The sequence below is a fragment of the Mesoplodon densirostris genome, chromosome 2, assembly GCF_025265405.1.
Source record: "Mesoplodon densirostris isolate mMesDen1 chromosome 2, mMesDen1 primary haplotype, whole genome shotgun sequence".
NCBI classification, from domain to species: domain Eukaryota; kingdom Metazoa; phylum Chordata; class Mammalia; order Artiodactyla; family Ziphiidae; genus Mesoplodon; species Mesoplodon densirostris.
This window is the reverse complement of record NC_082662.1, coordinates 166,834,801-166,853,241: the sequence shown is the minus strand read 5'-3', so window position 1 is coordinate 166,853,241 and position 18,441 is coordinate 166,834,801. Positions and strand designations below refer to the sequence as shown.

At 44.2% G+C, this 18,441-nt stretch overlaps 1 protein-coding gene across 1 annotated transcript in view; it reads left to right on the top strand.

The window, feature by feature from the left end:
* Window positions 1-16,394, top strand: part of MPZL1 (myelin protein zero like 1) — a 62,165-nt gene extending 45,771 nt beyond the window's left edge. Inside the window, exons 3-6 of the mRNA XM_060091309.1 lie at window positions 378-591; window positions 1,575-1,707; window positions 4,197-4,299; window positions 13,564-16,394. Of these exons, the coding sequence (XP_059947292.1) occupies window positions 378-591; window positions 1,575-1,707; window positions 4,197-4,299; window positions 13,564-13,665 (552 nt within the window). The 3' untranslated portion in view covers window positions 13,666-16,394. The remainder of the gene's footprint in view (window positions 1-377; window positions 592-1,574; window positions 1,708-4,196; window positions 4,300-13,563) is intronic.
* The last annotated feature ends 2,047 nt before the right edge of the window (window positions 16,395-18,441 follow it).

Below are 18,441 nucleotides of genomic sequence, written 5' to 3'. Positions count from 1 at the left end.
CATTGTGACATTGGGCAACTGGTTTCTTTGAGTCTCCATTTCCTTATTATAAAAATATGGGTGGTAATTGCTACACCACTGGGCTATTGAGAGGTTTAGAGAGAATGTACACATTTATTTCTCCAACTGAAACAGGGTTGAACTCCATGATTTCTAAATCCCTGTCTGGCTTAGGTTCTATAGCTTGAGATTTGTAATATGATGTGGCATTTCTTTCTGGATGAAGTCTTTTTTTCACATCCTTCTACTCCGCCATCTTGATTGGAGCTCCTCAGATGAAGCCTTTTTTTAAAAGAACCCTTCACAGCATGCCTATAATAGAGTTTAGAACTTCTACCTTTAAGAATAGCTCATGTGTTCTTTTTTTCTAATTGCAGTTTTTCCACTACTCCCAAGGGCAAGTGTATGCCGGGAATTATCCACCATTTAAGGACAGAATCAGCTGGGCTGGAGACCTCGACAAGAAAGATGCATCAATCAACATAGAAAATATGCAGTTTATACACAATGGCACTTATATCTGTGATGTCAAAAATCCTCCTGACATTGTTGTCCAGCCAGGACACATTAGGCTTTATGTTGTAGAGAAAGGTACTTCCTTGAGTATTTTTGCAGTAATGATGAAGTCCCCTTTATCTCATGCTTAGTTAGAGAACAAGAGTTACATTTCAGGGTGTGTTTGAAAGGGGTGTTTCTGCCATACAGTTATGCTCCCTGTTTCCATCGACCTGTGGCTCTACCGAACATGCCTGGAGGTCAGGGAACTCGTTCCAACTGGAGTAGCTGATTTCTCCATTTATAAACCTGCTGTCTGGAGCATATTGATCAGATTAAAGGAGTATGAATTTTTCACTGTTAATTAGAAGTAAGACCAGATTCATTATAGTTGGATGGGGTGAGTATTGGGAAAGAAGGAGATTAATATTGTTTTAATATCCTCCAGGAGAAAGCTTTAACATTGGCAGAAACAGTATAGCTATTTCTTCACCTTTTTTGGAGAATAAGCAGGAAATGCAGGTTCTGCTCTCTCATTTCGAGACAGAGTCTGCTTTGTTGGAGAATAGATTGAGGTAAATTCACATCCCCAGCTTTTCTTTGATTTTAGAGCACTGAGAGGGATTATGTATATAGAAATGTTTTTAGTTCTAAAGCTCATTCTTTATCAGCTAATGTTCCTATGTCATCAGTTAGGTACTAGGATCTCATAATTTGGATAATAAAATAGGGTATGGTGGGCTTCCCTGGTGGCGCTGTGGTTGAGAGTCCACCTGCCGATGCAGGGGACACGGGTTCGTGCCCCAGTCCGGGAAGATCCCACATGCTGCGGAGTGGCTGGGCCCGTGAGCCATGGCCGCTGAGCCTGTGCGTCCGGAGCCTGTGCTCCACAACGGGAGAAGCCACAACAGTGAGAGGCCCGCGTACCGCAAAAAAAACAAAACAAAACAAAACAAAACAAAAAAAAAAATAGGGTATGGTAATTGCTAAAGGAAGACACTTGTTTATTAACTTAATACAATTCCATTTCTTCTTTCTGTCGCAATGTACCTTAAACCTATTTTGTTCTTTCTCTCTAGAGATTTTGCCCGCGTTTCCAGTTTGGGTGGTGGTGGGTATAGTTACTGCTGTGGTCCTAGGTCTCACTCTGCTCATCACCATGATTCTGGCTGTCCTCTATAGAAGGAAAAACTCTAAACGGGATTACACCGGGTAAGAGGCTCTGCTTTTGGGGGGAAGGGTGGAGGGAAGGAATCAGAGTTTATGAAAACTTCTGTATGTTTTATGGGAAAAGAATTGTGAAGAATCAGCTGCTGTTAGCTTTCATGTTGGAATCGAGCCATCTTCTTAGAAGATGTTCTGACACGGGCAAGCAAAAATCAGTGGCGTGCTGTTAAACGTGAACTATGACACTAATCCCTGTTTCAGTTTCTTTCTTAGGTTTGGTGACATGGACTGCTCAGTAGTCTGTGCTCTGTGTTTCAGTATCATCCACTCTGCAATTAGCATTATTAAGCCACAGATATCACTTACCTAATATGAGTTTAATTTGATCTCTAGATAATAATCTCATAAGGTTCTTCTTTTCAGTTAGGTAAATATAATAATAATAATAAGAGGAGTATGCTGATAACTGACCCCCACCTGATGTGATGATGCAGGGCTTTTCCTGTTTGTAGTTTGGTAAGGAGGTTTATCGCTTTGACCATTCTTGAATGCATGGCTGGACTCGTCCAAGCTGAGTTAATAAGAGTTGAACATCAAAATATACCAGCAATAAAGAAAAGTAGACTTTGGTTTTGTTTGCGGCTTCTCAAAGAGAACACGTTTGAGCATAGGGTGTGTGTCTAATTGAAGGACCCTCTCTTTTTGCCGCTCCAGCTGGAAAGCTAGCCTGTATAAGCTTGGTAGAACTCGTGTGGTAAGACTGAGAGTGAGGCTGGGTTTCAGCTGATGTAGCACGAGCTGCGTCCCCAGTGCACGGAAGGGACTGTGGTTGAGGGTTGCATGCCCTGGACTCCCTGGCTGGTGGATGGTGGGGACCTCTCGCTTTGGGCTCTGCCGCTCTACTTTTTAGGAGTGCTGTGTTTTAAGGAGTTTAAGTGTTCAAATTCGGATATCATTTGCTTGGAATGTTTCTATTCTGCTGACCGTACCTGCCCCCTTGCATGGTGAGTGGTTTATGATGAAATGTAACCGAAGCATTGGTTTTCAACATGAAACTAATCCAGGGTGGTGACACGCCAGTCTCTGTAGTTCACGCTTTTTGGGTTAATAAAGGCACAGAAATGTGTGCCTTAGAATTCTGCATGGCATCGTGAATGCTGCTATTCTTCTTACTTTGGTTTTTTTTTCCCCCTCCCCTGCCTTTTCTACCTTGGTGTGCCGGGATCAGATCCTGCCTATCTTCCACTTCTTAAGAAAAGCTGACATAGACGACACATTGGGACTATAACAGGGCTGGGTCTCCTCTTCCACTCCCACTAGACACATGGTAACTAATCACATTGGCCGTTGCTGTTAATATTCATGTGTATGTATTCAGCCCATCTCCCTTGTTGACAACTAACTAGCCAGCTCTGAGCTAACCCAACAGCTATCATGGTTTGTCCACAAATATGTCATGTGTCTGTGTTAGAAACATGTTGAGTGTACCATCCCAAAGAAATTGGGTTGTCAGGTTTTATGGTCATCTGAACATATATGTTCTTAATGTAAAATGCCTTTGTGTGTGTGTGTGTTTTAGTTTTTTAATACTTGAATTGTATTATTACTGAGTTAGACTCTTCTGCGTTACAATACTCAAACCATTTTGGTTTGTGGCATATAGCCTCCTGGTTCAGAGAAGGCACAGTTTGCAGAATGCTTTGTATGCTTTGGTCTTAGTAACGACACTTTAAATGTGATTCTCTCCACACTCCTAAGATTTTTAAAAAGTACATCATAAGGGATTGAGGCTCTGCTGAAGACACATCCCATTAGGGAATCCCAAATGAGCTACCTCCTGGCATTCACTTTCCCTGGTTTATTTATGAGATAGGGCTTGCTGTTGAAGACCCCGACGCCCCTGAAAACATTCAGCCCGTGTGATGTGGCATTCCACAGTTTCTTATCATCCATGACTTCCTGGATTTTCTTTGGTTTGGTTGCGGAATTGGTGGGGAAACAAACTATGAGGACCTAGGGAATGGAAGGAATGAGATAAGCCAGACTACGAGCCTGGATCTGGGTCTGTCATTTTGGAAGCACATTCAGAAGAGGTTTGCCTTTGATGATCACAAAAGCGAATTGCTATCAAGAAGGTATAGCTTGCTTGCTCCTTTAAACCTGTATCCCAGAGGAGGATTTATGGTAGGGGAAAAAGCCAAAGAAGCAAAAGGATAAATGTACATTGTAGCCAGAATCCCATCCAGCAGATATCATTGTTGTAGACTGGGGCAAAGAGATCGCACCACATTGGATTCTGTACCTCCCCTGGAGTAGCTTCACTGACTTGGAAGAATTAGCGTCAGGGATAAAAAATAGTTTCAAGATATGTGATTGTTTTGATACTCATTGTTTTGTTAAGTTTCGTTTTTATACATCTGCTACTTCATTTTGTCATCACTTGCATTTCTATATTTTTTGTTTCCATTTATTTTTATTTATTTTATTTTTTATTTTTTATTTTTTTTACATTCTCCAAATTGCCAACTCATCAGCTGCAGTACATCAGAGAATGTGTCACCGGTTAAGCAGGCTCCACGGAAGTCCCCCTCCGACACAGAGGGTCTAGTAAAGAGCCTGCCTTCTGGATCTCACCAGGTAATGGCAGATGGCAGTTCTGCCCACCATGCCATGCTCTGCAGTTCGGTTCTCTGTCACATTGTGGGGTGTGGGAAGGAATACTGAGCTGTGAGAAACGGACAGAAAGAGAGCAAGAGAAACCGAGGGGAACGTAAGGGCTGGTTTAGGAGGACCGCAAGAAGGTATATGGAGAAGAATCTGACTTGAGTAAAGGTTTCCACCAACCCACCACTAACAGACTGGCCCAAGCAAAATTAGGAAATGACTTTGTCAGATGTAAATACTTCTTCCTTCGTTGCTCAAAGAAATAAAGCTAGTGAACTAGATTCTATACTGAGGTGTTCTATAAGCCATGGAATTCACAGGAAAAAGTTGATTTTGGTGTTGGTAATAAAACAGAAAAGTTATTTTGTATGAATTCTTTAGGAGAAATTGAAAGTAAACATTTATCTGAATAATTAGTAGGCTCGATGAACAAGGAAAGGCTTTAGTTTCTACTTCTTGTAGAAAGTACAGAGAAGAAATAACTTTCATTTGGAATTTAGCATGCAATCTGGCATTGAGGTTAATATTGTGTTTTGGCCATGCTGGTGTAACTATAAATGGCAGAAATTCCAGAGCTTAGTACCAATTCTGGTCTTCTGGGGTAGAAAGCATTAGAAGGAATGTGGCCAGTTATAACTTTGCCCTGAGGAGGCGGGATTGAGGGTGTAGTGGGGCGGGTGGATTGAAGAGGAAGTAAAGGATAACAGTGTTTTGTGGAAGAAGTATTCCACAGTCTTAGTTCACAGTTGTCCTACGTGGTGAGGAAACTGAGGCATTGCGATGTTAAATTACTAAAAGCACAGACCCAGTGAGCAACAGAATTGGGGCGAGAACCTAGATTTATAGGCATTGTCTTTCACAACATCAGGCTCCTGACTTGTTCCTAATCTGTCTGTCCATCTCTCTCATTCTGTTTGTCTCTCCCACCGTCTCTCTCTCGGATTATGTAGTATACCTCAGTTCACTAGTTTGGATTGTGAATGGGAATAGGGTTGTGGATAAAGGCGTTAGAGTTACAGGTAGGCATAATACCTAAAGAAGCCTTGGAAACTTTTTCTTCTGTCCTTGAAGTGCCATGGGCGTTGCTCTCCTGTTGAAAACAAACTGGGAGGAAAAAAAAAAAAAGAAACAATGGACTTTGGACGTTGGAAAATAGGTTGTGCAGCACCATGATTCCTAAGAGAAGGGAAACAAATAAGGGGAGCCCTGTGATCGTCCCAGCTTACTCCTCAAGGCATTTTCCAGGCTGCAGTGCTGAGAGGAAAACAGAAACAGCTCACCTGTCTCACTGAATTGAGGCGGTGGACATCAGAGTTTGGGGAGGCCTCCTTATCTTCTTGAGAAAGGATGCACAGCAGATGGAAATTTTGAGGCTTCGTATGGTAGGCAGAATAATGACCTCCAAAAGATGTCCACATCCTAATCCCTGGAACCCATGGGATATGTTACCTTACCTGTCAAAAGGAACTTTGCAGCTGTGATTACAGATCTTGAGATTTTCCTGGATTATCCATGTGGGCCGAATGTAATCATAAGGGTTCTTATAAGAGGAAGGCAGGAGGGTGAGAGCCAGAGATTTGAAGATGCTATTCTACTGGCTTTGAAGATGAAGGAAGGGGTCACAAGCCAAGGAATGCAGGCAGCTTCCATAAGCTGGAAAAAGCAAGGAAGCAGATTCTCCCTAGAGCCCCTAGAAGGAATGCAGCCCTGCTGATACCTTGCTTTAGCCCAGTGAATCACATTTCAGACTTTTGACCTCCAAAACTGTAAGGTAAGACATTTGTTTTTAGCAGGTCTAAAATTGTTTTTATTCTCCTCCCTCAAGCTTGACTGATAATCTGGTTGGGTAGGATTCCAGGTTGGAAATCATTTTCCTTCAGCATTTTGAGGCATTGCTGATTTTTGTAGCTTCCAATGCTAAGAAGTTGATACAGTTCTGAGTCCTCCTCCTTCGGGTGGGACCAGTTTTATTCCCCTTCTCTTAGAATCTTTTTTATCCCTCATGCTCTGAAATTTTCTAAAATTGTGGGCCTTTTGTGTTCACTGTACTGGCTGCTCAGTGGGCTCTTTCAGTCTGAAAACTGTGCCCTTCAGTCTTAGGCTATCGTCTTCCATTATTCTTTGGAAAACGTCCTCCTTCCATTTTCTATCCTCTCTTTTGGAAATTCCTGTTAGCAATTAGATCATCTAGAGCAGTCCTTTCGTTTTCATAATTTTTTCTGTTTTGCAGTTTCTTCTAGAAAATTTCTGTAACTTTATCTTCCAACTTTTATTAAATATTTAATTTCTGCTCTCTTTTTATTAATTTTCAAGAGCTATTGCTTATTCTCTGGTTCTGATAACCCGTACTTTTCATGGATGCATTGTCTTATCTGTCTGAGCATATCATTTTTTCTTCTGTTCTATGATTTTTAAAAAATGTTTTCTTCTGTTACTGGATTTTGCTGTTGCTTTTGAATTCCCTTTTTTCTTTAGTAATTTTTTTTTTTTTTTTTTTTTTTTTTTTTTGCGGTATGCGAGCCTCTCACTGTTGTGGCCTCTCCCGTTGCGGAGCACAGGCTCCAGACGCACAGGCTCAGCGGCCATGGCTCACGGGCCCAGCCGCTCCGCGGCATGTGGGATCTTCCCGGACCGGGGCACGAACCCGTGTCCCCTGCATCGGCAGGAGGACTCTCAACCACTGCGCCGCCAGGGAAGCCCTTTTGTAATTTTTGTCTTTCACGTTAAAAGCTTTCCTCAAATGCCCAACGATCCTTGGTTATCTGTTTGTATTGAAGGCACTCAGATCTGATCACCAGCTCTTTGTGCAGAGACAGAGCTTACTGGGTAGTAGGCTCCACTGCTTGTATAAAGTGCTGGCTGGCTTTCACTGGGGGACCCCTAAGTATCCGTTGCTAAGGTCTTTTCTCTTGGGTTAGTCGATTTCTCCAGGAAGAAATCCTCTGATTTCATGCTTGGGAATGGAGCCGAGGAAGGAGAGAGGAGGGCTCCCTGTTCAGTAAGTGGATTTGCCCGCCCTGTTTTCAGCACCAAGACCCCACCCTGCTGTGACTGCTGTCCCTGAGTCAGAGATGGGCTCAGCTTTCCTGTGAGTAAACCCCCAGGGTTCTGCCCAGGCCTGACTCTGTGGCATTTTCTGGAGGTTAGTGAGAAGCAGTTCAAGCACTGTGTCAATCTATATTATCATTTTTCAGCATTTGCAGTATGACACCAGGTCAGCTTTGAGTGGAAAGCCGCAGCGTGCCTCATGGTTGATTCCTAGGTTATTTCCTTTGTGCTCAGTGCAGGCCCCTGAAGGCCTCTTCTCTAACATGTTGCAAATCACGGTTTCTGTTCAGTGACATGTACCTGGAGCACCCTTTGTCTTACTTGGTTATTTTTCATCAAGTCATACTGTACCTTTTATTTTACAGTTACACAACTTGTTAAAGACATTTTCTGCCTTACCTGTTTCTGGAACTTATAAAGCCTTTGTCGGTCCACACAAGGCTTGGAAGTGGACTGTGTGACTCCCTTGGAGACTTATCTTCCAATCTTTGTTTTATTTAGATTTGCATTCAGTGGTCAACTTGGAACAGGGGCTGCTATCCTGGGGTTAAAACATTTGCTTCAGATACTCCACAAAATTCCTAAGCGCTACAGGGCCTTAGGTGATGCTGGTGTGTGCTCTTACTTGCCGTCACACGCCGTCTTCAGTATGCGTGTCAGAAACAGCTCTGTGTCAGAGCACCAGAGGTTTTTATGGAAGTTGTTCTTACCAGGATCCTTTTTTTTTTTTGCGGTACGCAGGCCTCTCACTGCTGTGGCCTCTCCCGTTACGGAGCACAGGCTCCGGACGCACAGGCTCAGCGGCCATAGCTCACGGGCCCAGCCGCTTCACGGCATGTGGGATCCTTCCGGACTGGGGCACGAACCCGTGTCCCCTGCATCGGCAGGCGGACTCTCAACCACTGCGCCACCAGGGAAGCCCTCAGGTGGTTTTTATTATGGAGGAAAATCGTTACCTGGGGCTCCCCAGCAAACTTTTCCTAGTCCTCTTGGCAGAGTGGGTCACATGCTGATGCCCCTTCCAGTCATCTGCAGGGGGACAGATCGGCTTCACCCCTGGGGGCAGGGGAGAGTGGGGTCGTTTACCTGAGCAGAGGAAAGGTGCACACCAGAACCAAATTAGGGCTCTTCCCGCAAACAGGGAAGTTGAGTTGGGAAGGGTGTTAGGTAGGCGCTACCTAGAGTCTGGAGTATTCTGGCATTAGGGAAAAGATAAGTACAAGTCTTTCTTCGTAATGCTTAGCTTTGAATGACATTGGTTTCAAATAATTTTTGTGAATATATCTTACGAACAGTTGGTTTTCTAGATCCTTTTCTGGAAATGGTTAATGCTTTGTATACAAAAGGCGAGTGGGAATTCCCTGGTGGTCCAGTGGTTAGGACTCCATGCCTCCAGTGCAGGGGGTATGGGTTTGATCCCTGGTTGGGGAACTAAGATCTTGCATGCCGTGTGGTACAGTCAGAAAAAAGGTGGGGGGGGGGTCCCTGGTGGTGCAGTGGTTGAGAGTCCGCCTGCCGATGCAGGGGACATGGGTTCGTGCCCCGGTCTGGGAGGATCACACGTGCTGCGGAGTGGCTGGGCCCATGAGCCATGGCCGCTGAGCCTGCGCGTCCGGAGCCTGTGCTCCGCAACGGGAGAGGCCACAGCAGTGAGAGGCCCGCGTACTGCAAAAAAAAGGGGGGGGGGCAGGTATTTATGGAGGACAGTGAGTAGAACAGTTATGTATTTGTCAACTATAGTCTGTAGATATGTAATGTCTCCTGAAGTACAACATGTGCATTAGTTCATTTAGTCCTCACAACAGCCCTATGAGGTAGGTTCTTTTACTGTCCCTATTTTACACGTGAAGAAACTGAGGCTTAGTTAGGTTGAGTCACTTGCTCGAGGTCAGTAGTTAGTGGCAGAGCTGGTATTAGACCCCGATCTGTGTGTGGCTCTAAGGCATGTATTTGTCCTACCCTGCCTGTCCAGTGCTTTTCAACTTCGTTTTGATCATCAGTTTCATTTATCTCAAAGAATGTCACAAGACACATCTGTTTCACATCTATATTTGGTGATGTGAAATAAATACTGAAAATGTGTTTTGTGAACAGTCAGTGAGCATGTGGTAAAAACAGATGTTCTCTTAGTGATACTTGTGCTAGCTTGTCAGGTGTGAGTCCCCTAATGCCTGAAGGACCAGATTCAGATTCTAAAGGGCTACAGAGACCATGGAAAGTGTACTTCAGGACATAATAGCTTCCGAGACATTAACATCTGTTCAGAGATAGGTCTCCTTGCTCTTCCATAACCCTCTTTTCCTAGACCCTCTTCCCACACCTTCCCCAGTATGTTTTCATATTGGAATAAATTTCATGCAAGTAGAGTTCACGGGTAATTTCATCTCTAACTGAAACTAAAAGAATAGACCTAGGTCAAGCAATTAAGTCTCTTGAAACATTTTCAATAGTAAAGACTATTTGTATAATAAGTAGTTGGGGAAAATATATCTGTACAGAGCAATTTTTCACTTGGTTATGGTAATTCTTTGTGGCAACGCCAAAAAAAGAAAAAAATGGAGGATGAGGGAAAGGTGAGTATCAAGATGTGCAGTAAAAACAGCTCCATTAAGAGACTTACCTGGTGGCACAGTGGTTAAGAATCCGCCTGCCAATGCTGGGGACACGGGTTCGAGCCCTGGTCTGGGAAGATCCCTCATGCCGTGGAGCAGCTAAGCCCGTGCACCACAACTACTGAGCCTGTGCTCTAGAGCCTGTGAGCCACAACTACTGAAGTCCATGCGCCTAGAGCCCGTGCTCAGCAACAAGAGAAGCCACAGCAACGAGAAGCCCACGCACTGCAATGAAGAGTAACCCCCGCTCGCCGCAACTAGAGAAAGCCTGCGCACAGCAACAGACTCAACGCAGCCAAAAAAAAAAAAAAAACAACAACAACCCAGCTCAGTTAACGTAGCTGTTATTGTTGATACTGTTTTAACTCTCGAACACCCCAAAGTGAATATCTTAGTGATGGCAGGTACATTTCCAAGTTGATCTTGGGTCACTGGCCCCTCCTGAAGTCCTCAGTGGTCTTCTTGGCCCTCAAAGTGTCAAAGTCCTGAGGCACGTCCCACAGAGACCCAGGGTACCTACAGCTGCCAAGTCAACCTCGGGAGCTGACTTCAGAGAGCTGTTAGGTTGAGCTAGATGCGTCAGCAGATTCCTGAGCTCCGATTCTGGTGAGAATTCCTCTAGATCCACTCTTTCATCCAGCCCTTCATCCAGCACCTACAGTCTGCCAAAGACTGTTATGGGCATTTAACAAAGCCCCTGACCTGAGGGCCGCGTTACATTCTAAGGGGGAAAGGGAGTGAGGACATTAGATAGTGGGAAGCAATTTGAAGAAACTAAATCCATCAGTAGGAAGGAGTTCCTTTTACCCCTCAGTGTTTTCCCAGTTACTTTCAGCAAATTGTTGCGTTCTCTTGCCATGAAGGACAAGGCTGTCTCACATGAAAGACCTTACTGGTGTTTTAACATTTACTGACCAATTCAGAGATTATTCTGTTATTTTTCTTTGTTGCTTTCTCTGTGCTCTTTCTTTTCCACTCGCACAGTTTATCAGTTATCTATTGCTATGTAACAAACCACCTTAAAAGACAGTGGCTTAGAACAACCACCAGTTATTTTGGCTCCAGCTTCTGTGGGTTGGTTGGGCAGGTTTTCTGGTCTTCTGGTCTAGGGCAGTTCAGCTGACCTCTGCTGGCTCTTTCGTGCATCTGCAGTTGGCTGGACAGCCGGCAGGGGTCTCATTTATAGGCTGACAATTGGCAGGCAGCTGGCGGGCCAGAGAGTCGCAGGACAACTGGGCTGTGTGTCTCCCATCAGCCAGCAGTAGCTTGGGCTTCTTCACATGGTGGTGGTGGCTCTGTGGGTTCCAAGATCAAGGAGACAGTGGAAGCTGCAAGGCCTGTTGAGGTCTAGGTATGGAACTTACACGTTACTTCTGCCCCATTCTGTGGGTCAAAGCAAGTGATAAGACCAGTCAAGATTCAAGGGGTTAAGAAGCAGGTTCTGACTCTTGGTGGGAGGAGCTGCAGCATTATATTGTAAGGGTGTAGACGCAACGTTAGGGAAAGAATTTGTAACCATCTATCACATGGTGTAAACTCCTTCCCCCATGAATACACCCTAAGCCTCCTAATGGATGAGGTCTTATTGCCTAGGAAGTTACATCATTTAATTTTAGGATCTGTTCTGTTGGAAATGGCTGTTACCAAGGATCCATTAACTTACTAGAAAACACTTTTTTCATTGTTTTCCTGGAAGTAGAAAACAGTTAAAATAGTTAACTTTAACTTTTTATTTTGTAGAATCACATTTAACTTGCAGCTTTTTGAGATGAATATAGAGGGTTTCAGTTTGATGCAGTATTAACAGCGTGATCTGTTGTGTTACCCATGACAGGCATGAGAGTATCACACACTGACTAAAGACAAACACACTGACTTTGACTGCTTGATTTACTTGACTGGTAACCTGGGTATATTTTCAAGTATATTTGTATAACAATTTGTTCATGAGAATAATGATTAATATTTGTAGATATCATCTCATTTAATTCTCACAACCATCTTAAGACGTATAATACTATTGTTAGTGCCATTTTAGAGATAAAGAAACTAATGCTTGGGAGTTTTAAAATATGCCTTCTGTAGAAGTTGGGGGCCTGAACTCCACAGGATCCCATGTTACACACTAAAGGATGCAGGTTGTGGGACTCCTAGATGGGAGTGAGGATGTTTGTTTTATTTTTTTGCATTTTTTTCTTCTTTTTATTAGTAGACTTTATTTCTTAGAGCAGTGTTAGGTTTATAGAAAAATCTAACAGAAAGTAAAGAGAGGTCCTATATACTCCTTCCTCTCCAAAGTTTCCCTGATTATTAACAACTTGCATTGTTGTGGTACATTTGTTACAGTTGATGAATTAATATAGAAAACAAAGTCCGTGGTTTCTGTTAAGGTTCACTCTTTGTGTTGTACATTTCTATGGGTTTCACCAAATGCATATGTTATGTATCCACCATTACAGATTCATACAGAACAGTTTCAAGGATGTTTATTTTAAACCACATACTTTTGGCTACTGAGCTTATGATTTCAAAGTTGAAAACTTAAGCACAGTAGTAGACTGTTCAAAGAGAGAGTCCCTGGATTGGGAGAGAAGTCGACTTTGGGTTATATTAACTTTTCTTTACCCCTAAAACGGGCCTATTTTGTTGTTGCTGTTTACAATGTTAGAATCTCTGGGTTGGAAGGGACTTGAAGGGTTGTGAAGCACAGCCACCCGTCTGATATTTGAACCTTCGGCCTTCCCTCCTTCCCCAAGAGCCAGAGGACTCGCTCTGCCCCAGGCAACTTTGCTTCGCTGTCCCGGGTGGGACCCTGACAGCTCTCTTCCTTTCTGCTGAGGGTGAGAAGAGGACCTCTTCTACTTTAGTCCATTTAGGGCTTTTCCGTATAGCTCTGCAGATTGTGGCTTTGGGGGTTATTTTAAATTTTAAAACAGGAAAAATGGTTACCTGATCTTAGATAGCAAAGAAGCAATATTTTTATTGGCTATGATAAGATTAGACTAACAGAATTATAGTGTAAGTAGGTACGTGGAAGAATATTTGAAGTTTTTTTAAGTACCTGTTTGTATAAAGTGACCAGTTCGAATTGATTGTATTTCCGAGTAGCACTGAATATGTTGGTTTCTTGTATCATCCTGAAAGTCATGATTTCAGTGGGTCTCGGGTTGACAGAAGTGCCCATCTTTGTCCTTGAGACTCCCAATTACGAGAGTTGAGGAATTCTGTGACAGGTATTAAGATAAGGGTAACTCCTGAGAAGGAATATTATATTATTATAGAAATTTTAAAACAGATGATACAAAAGTAGACAGAATAATGTAATAAATCTCTATGTACCGGCTTGAACAATTACCAAGTGTACCCAATCTTGTTTTAAAGTCAATCCCAGGAAAAAAATAAAGTCAGTCCTGGACATACTGTTCCTAAGAAGGAACATATGTACCTGAAGACATTCAAGAGAGGGAACTCTTCGCTCCGGGACCCTAACAATATTCCCTTTAATCATTGCTTCTGTCCCTGCGCCTAATGGGGCCACCAGTTTTTCCAAACCTCTAATTCTGCTTCTCTTCTCCAGGGCCCAGTCATATATGCGCAGCTAGACCACTCTGGCGGACATCACAGCGACAAGATTAACAAGTCAGAGTCTGTGGTGTACGCGGACATCCGGAAAAATTGAGAAGACCCCAGTCATATCCTAAGCAAGAAACAAATCCAAACTGGACTCTTGTGCAGAAAATGTAGCTCATAACCATGTGTGGCCTTGGAAACCTGGACACGGACAAGCACATGTTTATTCATAGAGGGAGAAAAAGAAGTGTATAAAGAATATGTATAAATATTCTATTTAATCTTCCTGATGCAAGGAGCCAGTATTGCATGATGCAGAGATGGTATGATTCTACATATACGTAAATTGTCTGGTTTTGTACTTCCCTTCAGGGTCATTTACAGTTGAGAAAATTCAGACACATTCCTATCACCATCATTTAGATGTGGTTTGCCTTAATGGAGATGGTAGCAGATCTTTTAGTATTCTAATAGACATGGCCTTTTCATGTAAGGGCTTAACCCGCCTTCGCATTTATTGTACTTGGAGAGTGGCGATGCTGTGATGGAAGCATGTTCAGGGTGGCCTTTAGCCCAGGGTGTACCACCTGTTTGGCAGTTGTTTTTAGAAAGCATCCATTCGCTATGCCACTTGGAGACAGTGTGAGAGTTTTTGTTGCTATTTTGCTCTCTAAAATACAGGGCAGTTTTTAGCTTTCAGTGTTGGGTAGACTATAACATCACACCCTGTAAGCATATTGTCTCAATTTGTGGATTCATCATAGTAAGATTAGCAAAGGATCAGTGTGGGAAGTCACTTCCTTCCAGGTACTTTTAGATCAATACCATAATCGATACATAATTGAAGTAGAGAACCCAGGCCTGGCTTGAGGAGTACTGTACCATTTGGAGAGCAAAAGGTGCGTTACATTCTTTGCTGAAGTCCTTCGTGCTTGTAATAAGAGTCCCCATACACCTGAAGGAGCTGAGTTTCATTTCCTTTTAAGTAGGCAGAAATGGAATAATTAGATTGCCAGAGCTCTCTCTAGAGAATCTTCTATATAAAGCTTCAGTCATGCTTCCAGCAGGGGCAGCATCAGCCATGGCTTCTGTAATAGATTCATGATGCCTCCAAGGTCTTTGAGGCTAAAAAGGGTCTAGATTTTTCAAATCAGCAAACAAGGCTAGTACTTCTACGTTGGGAATCTCTTCTGTGTCTGGTTTTTTGTTCTTCTGATAAACAATGAGATGAGGAGAAATCTAGACAATTTGGGCATCCTTCTCAATTTATTTTCTCCCATTGACCACCGCCCCCAACACCCCATCTCAAACCTATGTGTTTTTTTTAACTCAGACTGAAAAGCATGGTGAAAATCATTAAACACTTATATTGTCATTCCCCCATTTTCTGGATTTTTTTTAAAAGAATTTTTTTTTCATTTAAAATTGAAAGCCCACAGTTAGAGGAAGAATACCGACAATAGGGTCCCAGGACGTGTTCAGGTAAGTAGGGATGACGGGTAATGTTAGTTTTTCTCTCATTTACTTTGAGGACCCCTAAAAGCTGCCATTCCCCCCCCAACCTGTCTTGTCATCTTTGTGAGGGAGTCTGAAGGCTGAGTTTTAAGGAAACAAAGAAGGATTTAGATTTAAAGGTATGCACGAAGTGGTTACATAGAGAGAGGGTGTGTGAGCTACAAAACGAACTCTGCCCGATACGTGCGGTCTTTTATTTGCTGAGGGACTATTTGTTATTTGCATGATGCTCCAACTTACATTCCGTTGATATGTACGTGAGCAGGGAGCGGACTGTGTCATCACACATACCAGCCATCTCCGAAGCTGGTGCGTCTGGCGTGTGTTGCGGTGTGGGAGGAAAACCTGCCAGCTCTGCTGCGTCTGCCTGTTCTGTGCTCACAGGCCCCGCGCAGGACAGGGATGTGGAGCACTCAACCCGAGACAGTTCTGCAAAGTGGTCAACTTTGCCTTGCGCCCTGGGGCTTTAGGAGACATTTTTGTGTGTTGGGAAGGCGGGGATTGGTGTTGGGATGTCACCCCTCAGGCTGATGCCAGGATGACGATACTCTCCGTGAGCCCTCCCACTGTGAGAATTGTACAGCCATCCGGGACTTCAGGGGGAAAGAAGACACGTTGTGGTAAGACCAAGTGTTTGCACTGATATATGTAACTTCCATACAGTCGTTTTCGGCAGAGGAAGGGGGATCCTCCTTATCCTTTCGCAGAGGTCCAGTGAATCTACTATACGTACTTCCTCACACCTCCTGATAGCAAGAGCCCTGATTTCTCTGCATGTTTGTGAAGCTGCCACCCAGAGCACCAGCCCTCACTTTCGCTAACCACAGCCGTGGGCCTTCCCTCCCCTGCCTCCCCATGGCCTCCTCTGCGGGGCAAGGGTGGTCAGCTGCCAGCTTCTTACTCTGGGTCTGTGACTGATTTGTCTGAGGGAAGCCACTCACACCTTGGTGGAACACCTCAGTGTTGGGGCTTTTTCCAAAACGCCTCACACCAACTCCTGTAGATCTTTTGACCCTTTTTCCTGTGTCCCAGCATCCTCGTCCCTGGACACAGATGACAACAGCGGGGTTGCTTCCAAATGGCAGGGCTGTCCTTTCCATGTCTGATTATTGGCAAAATGAGACCTCTTAAAATTATACATGATTTTTCTAAGGGGGCACCTAAAGGATTACTTGAGATTAAAATTTCAATCTATCTGTAGTTTTTCAATGGAAATGTATTCAGCTAGGTAAAAAAAAAAAAAAAAAAAACCATCAAGTTCATTAATTTTTCTTTTTCAATTGTTGTATTTTTGTGAATACTTTAATACATCTTTTTCAATTACTGGACTGTGTTGTGTGCTCATTTTTAATCAAGGGAAGATGATATCAAAGCCCTTTCTTTAATTTATCCTGCTCCAGCCACACAGGCTTCTCATTCTTCAAAACCCCACACTTGTGCCTGCCTCAGGTCCTTTGCACCTGCCGTTCCCTCGACCTGGAACACACATTCTGCACAATTGTATGCTTTGCTCCCTCACTTCATTTAAGTGTCTACCCACATATCACCTTCTCAGAGAGACCTTCCGTGATATGTGAAAGAGCAACTTCACCCATCCCTGGCTCTTCCTAAACCCCTTAACCCAGCTCTTTTTTCTCCCTGTCGAACTATATATGTGCTTGTCTGTTTTCCCTACTAGAACATAAGCACTGAGAGGCCAGACCTTTGCTATTTTGTTCACTGATCCATCTTTAGAACAGTGCCTGGCAATTAGTAGTTGTTCAATAAGTGTTGACTAGATGGCCGATGGATAGGTGGATTTATCTGTCAACAAGTCTGTATTTGAGAACTATCCTATGCCAGGCACTGTGCTAAGCATAAGGAAGACACAGCTTCTCAAGGAGTTTGCCACAATAGAAGTGAGAGAAGGTGACATAACCGTAATAATAGCTACTAAGTACTTGCTGTGTGCCAGGCACTTTGCATTTCTTATTCTGTATAGCGCTATGAGTTAATGCTAGTTGTACTAATCTTAAACCCACTTTTAGAAAAACAGTGTCAGTAAATCACAGCAGTATTTTTTTGTATACGTCTCCTAGCATAATAGAAACAAAAGCAAAAATAAACAAATGGGACCTAATCAAACATAAGCTTTTGCAGAAGAAAGGAAACATAAACAAAACAAAAAGACCACCTACGGAATGGGAGAAAATAATTGCAAACAATGCGACTGACAAGGACTTCATTTCCAAAATATATACAGCTCATACAGCTAAATAGCAAAAAACAACCCAATCAAAAAATGGGCAGAAGTCATAAATAGACATTTCTCCAAAGAAGACATACAGATGTCCAACAGGCACATGACATGATGTTCCACATCGCTAATTATTAGAGAAATGCAAATCAAAATGACAATGAGGGACGAGGGGAAGATGGCGCAGAGTAAGACGCGGAGATCACCTTCCTCCCCACAGATACACCAGAAATACATCTACAGGTGGAACAACTCCTACAGAACACCTACAGAACGCTGGCAGAAGACCTCAGACCTCCCAAAAGGCAAGAAACTCCCCACGTACCTGGGTAGGGCAAAAGAAAAAAGAATAAACAGAGACAAAAGGATAGGGACGGGACCTGCACCAGTGGGACGGAGCTATGAAGGGGGAAAGGTTTCCACACACTAGGAAGCCCCTTCACAGGAGGGGACTGCAGGTGGCGGAGGGGGGAAGCTTCGGAGCCACGGAGGAGAGTGCAGCAACAGGGGTGCGGAGGGTAAAGCGGAGAGACACCTGCACAGAGGATTGGTGCTGACCAGCACTCACCAGCCCAAGAGGCTTGTCTGCTCACCCGCCGGGGTGGGCAGGGCTGGGACCTGAGGCTTCGGCTTCAGTTGGAGCGCAGGGAGAGAACTGGGGTTGGCTGCGTGAACACAGCCTGAAGTGGTTAGTGCACCACGGCTAGCCGGGAGGGAGTCCGGAAAAAAGTCTGGACCTGCCGAAGAGGCAAGAGACTTTTTCTTCCCTCTTTGTTTCCTGGTGCGCGAGGAGAGGGGATTAAGAGCACTGCTTAAAGGAGCTCCAGAGATGGGCGCGAGCTGCAGCTATCAGCGCGGACCCCAGAGACGGGCATGAGACGCTAAGGCTGCTGCTGCCGCCACCAAGAAGCCTGTGTGTGAGCACAGGTCACTATCCACACCTACCTTCCGGGGAGCCTGTGCAGCCCGCCACTGCCAGGGTGCCAGGATCCAGGGACAACTTCCCTGGGAGAACGTGCGGCGTGCCTCAGGCTGGTGCAACGTCACGCCGGCCTCTGACGCCGCAGGCTCACCCCGCATCCGTACCCCTCCCTCCCCCCGGCCTGAGTGAGCCAGAGTCACAGAAGCAGCGGC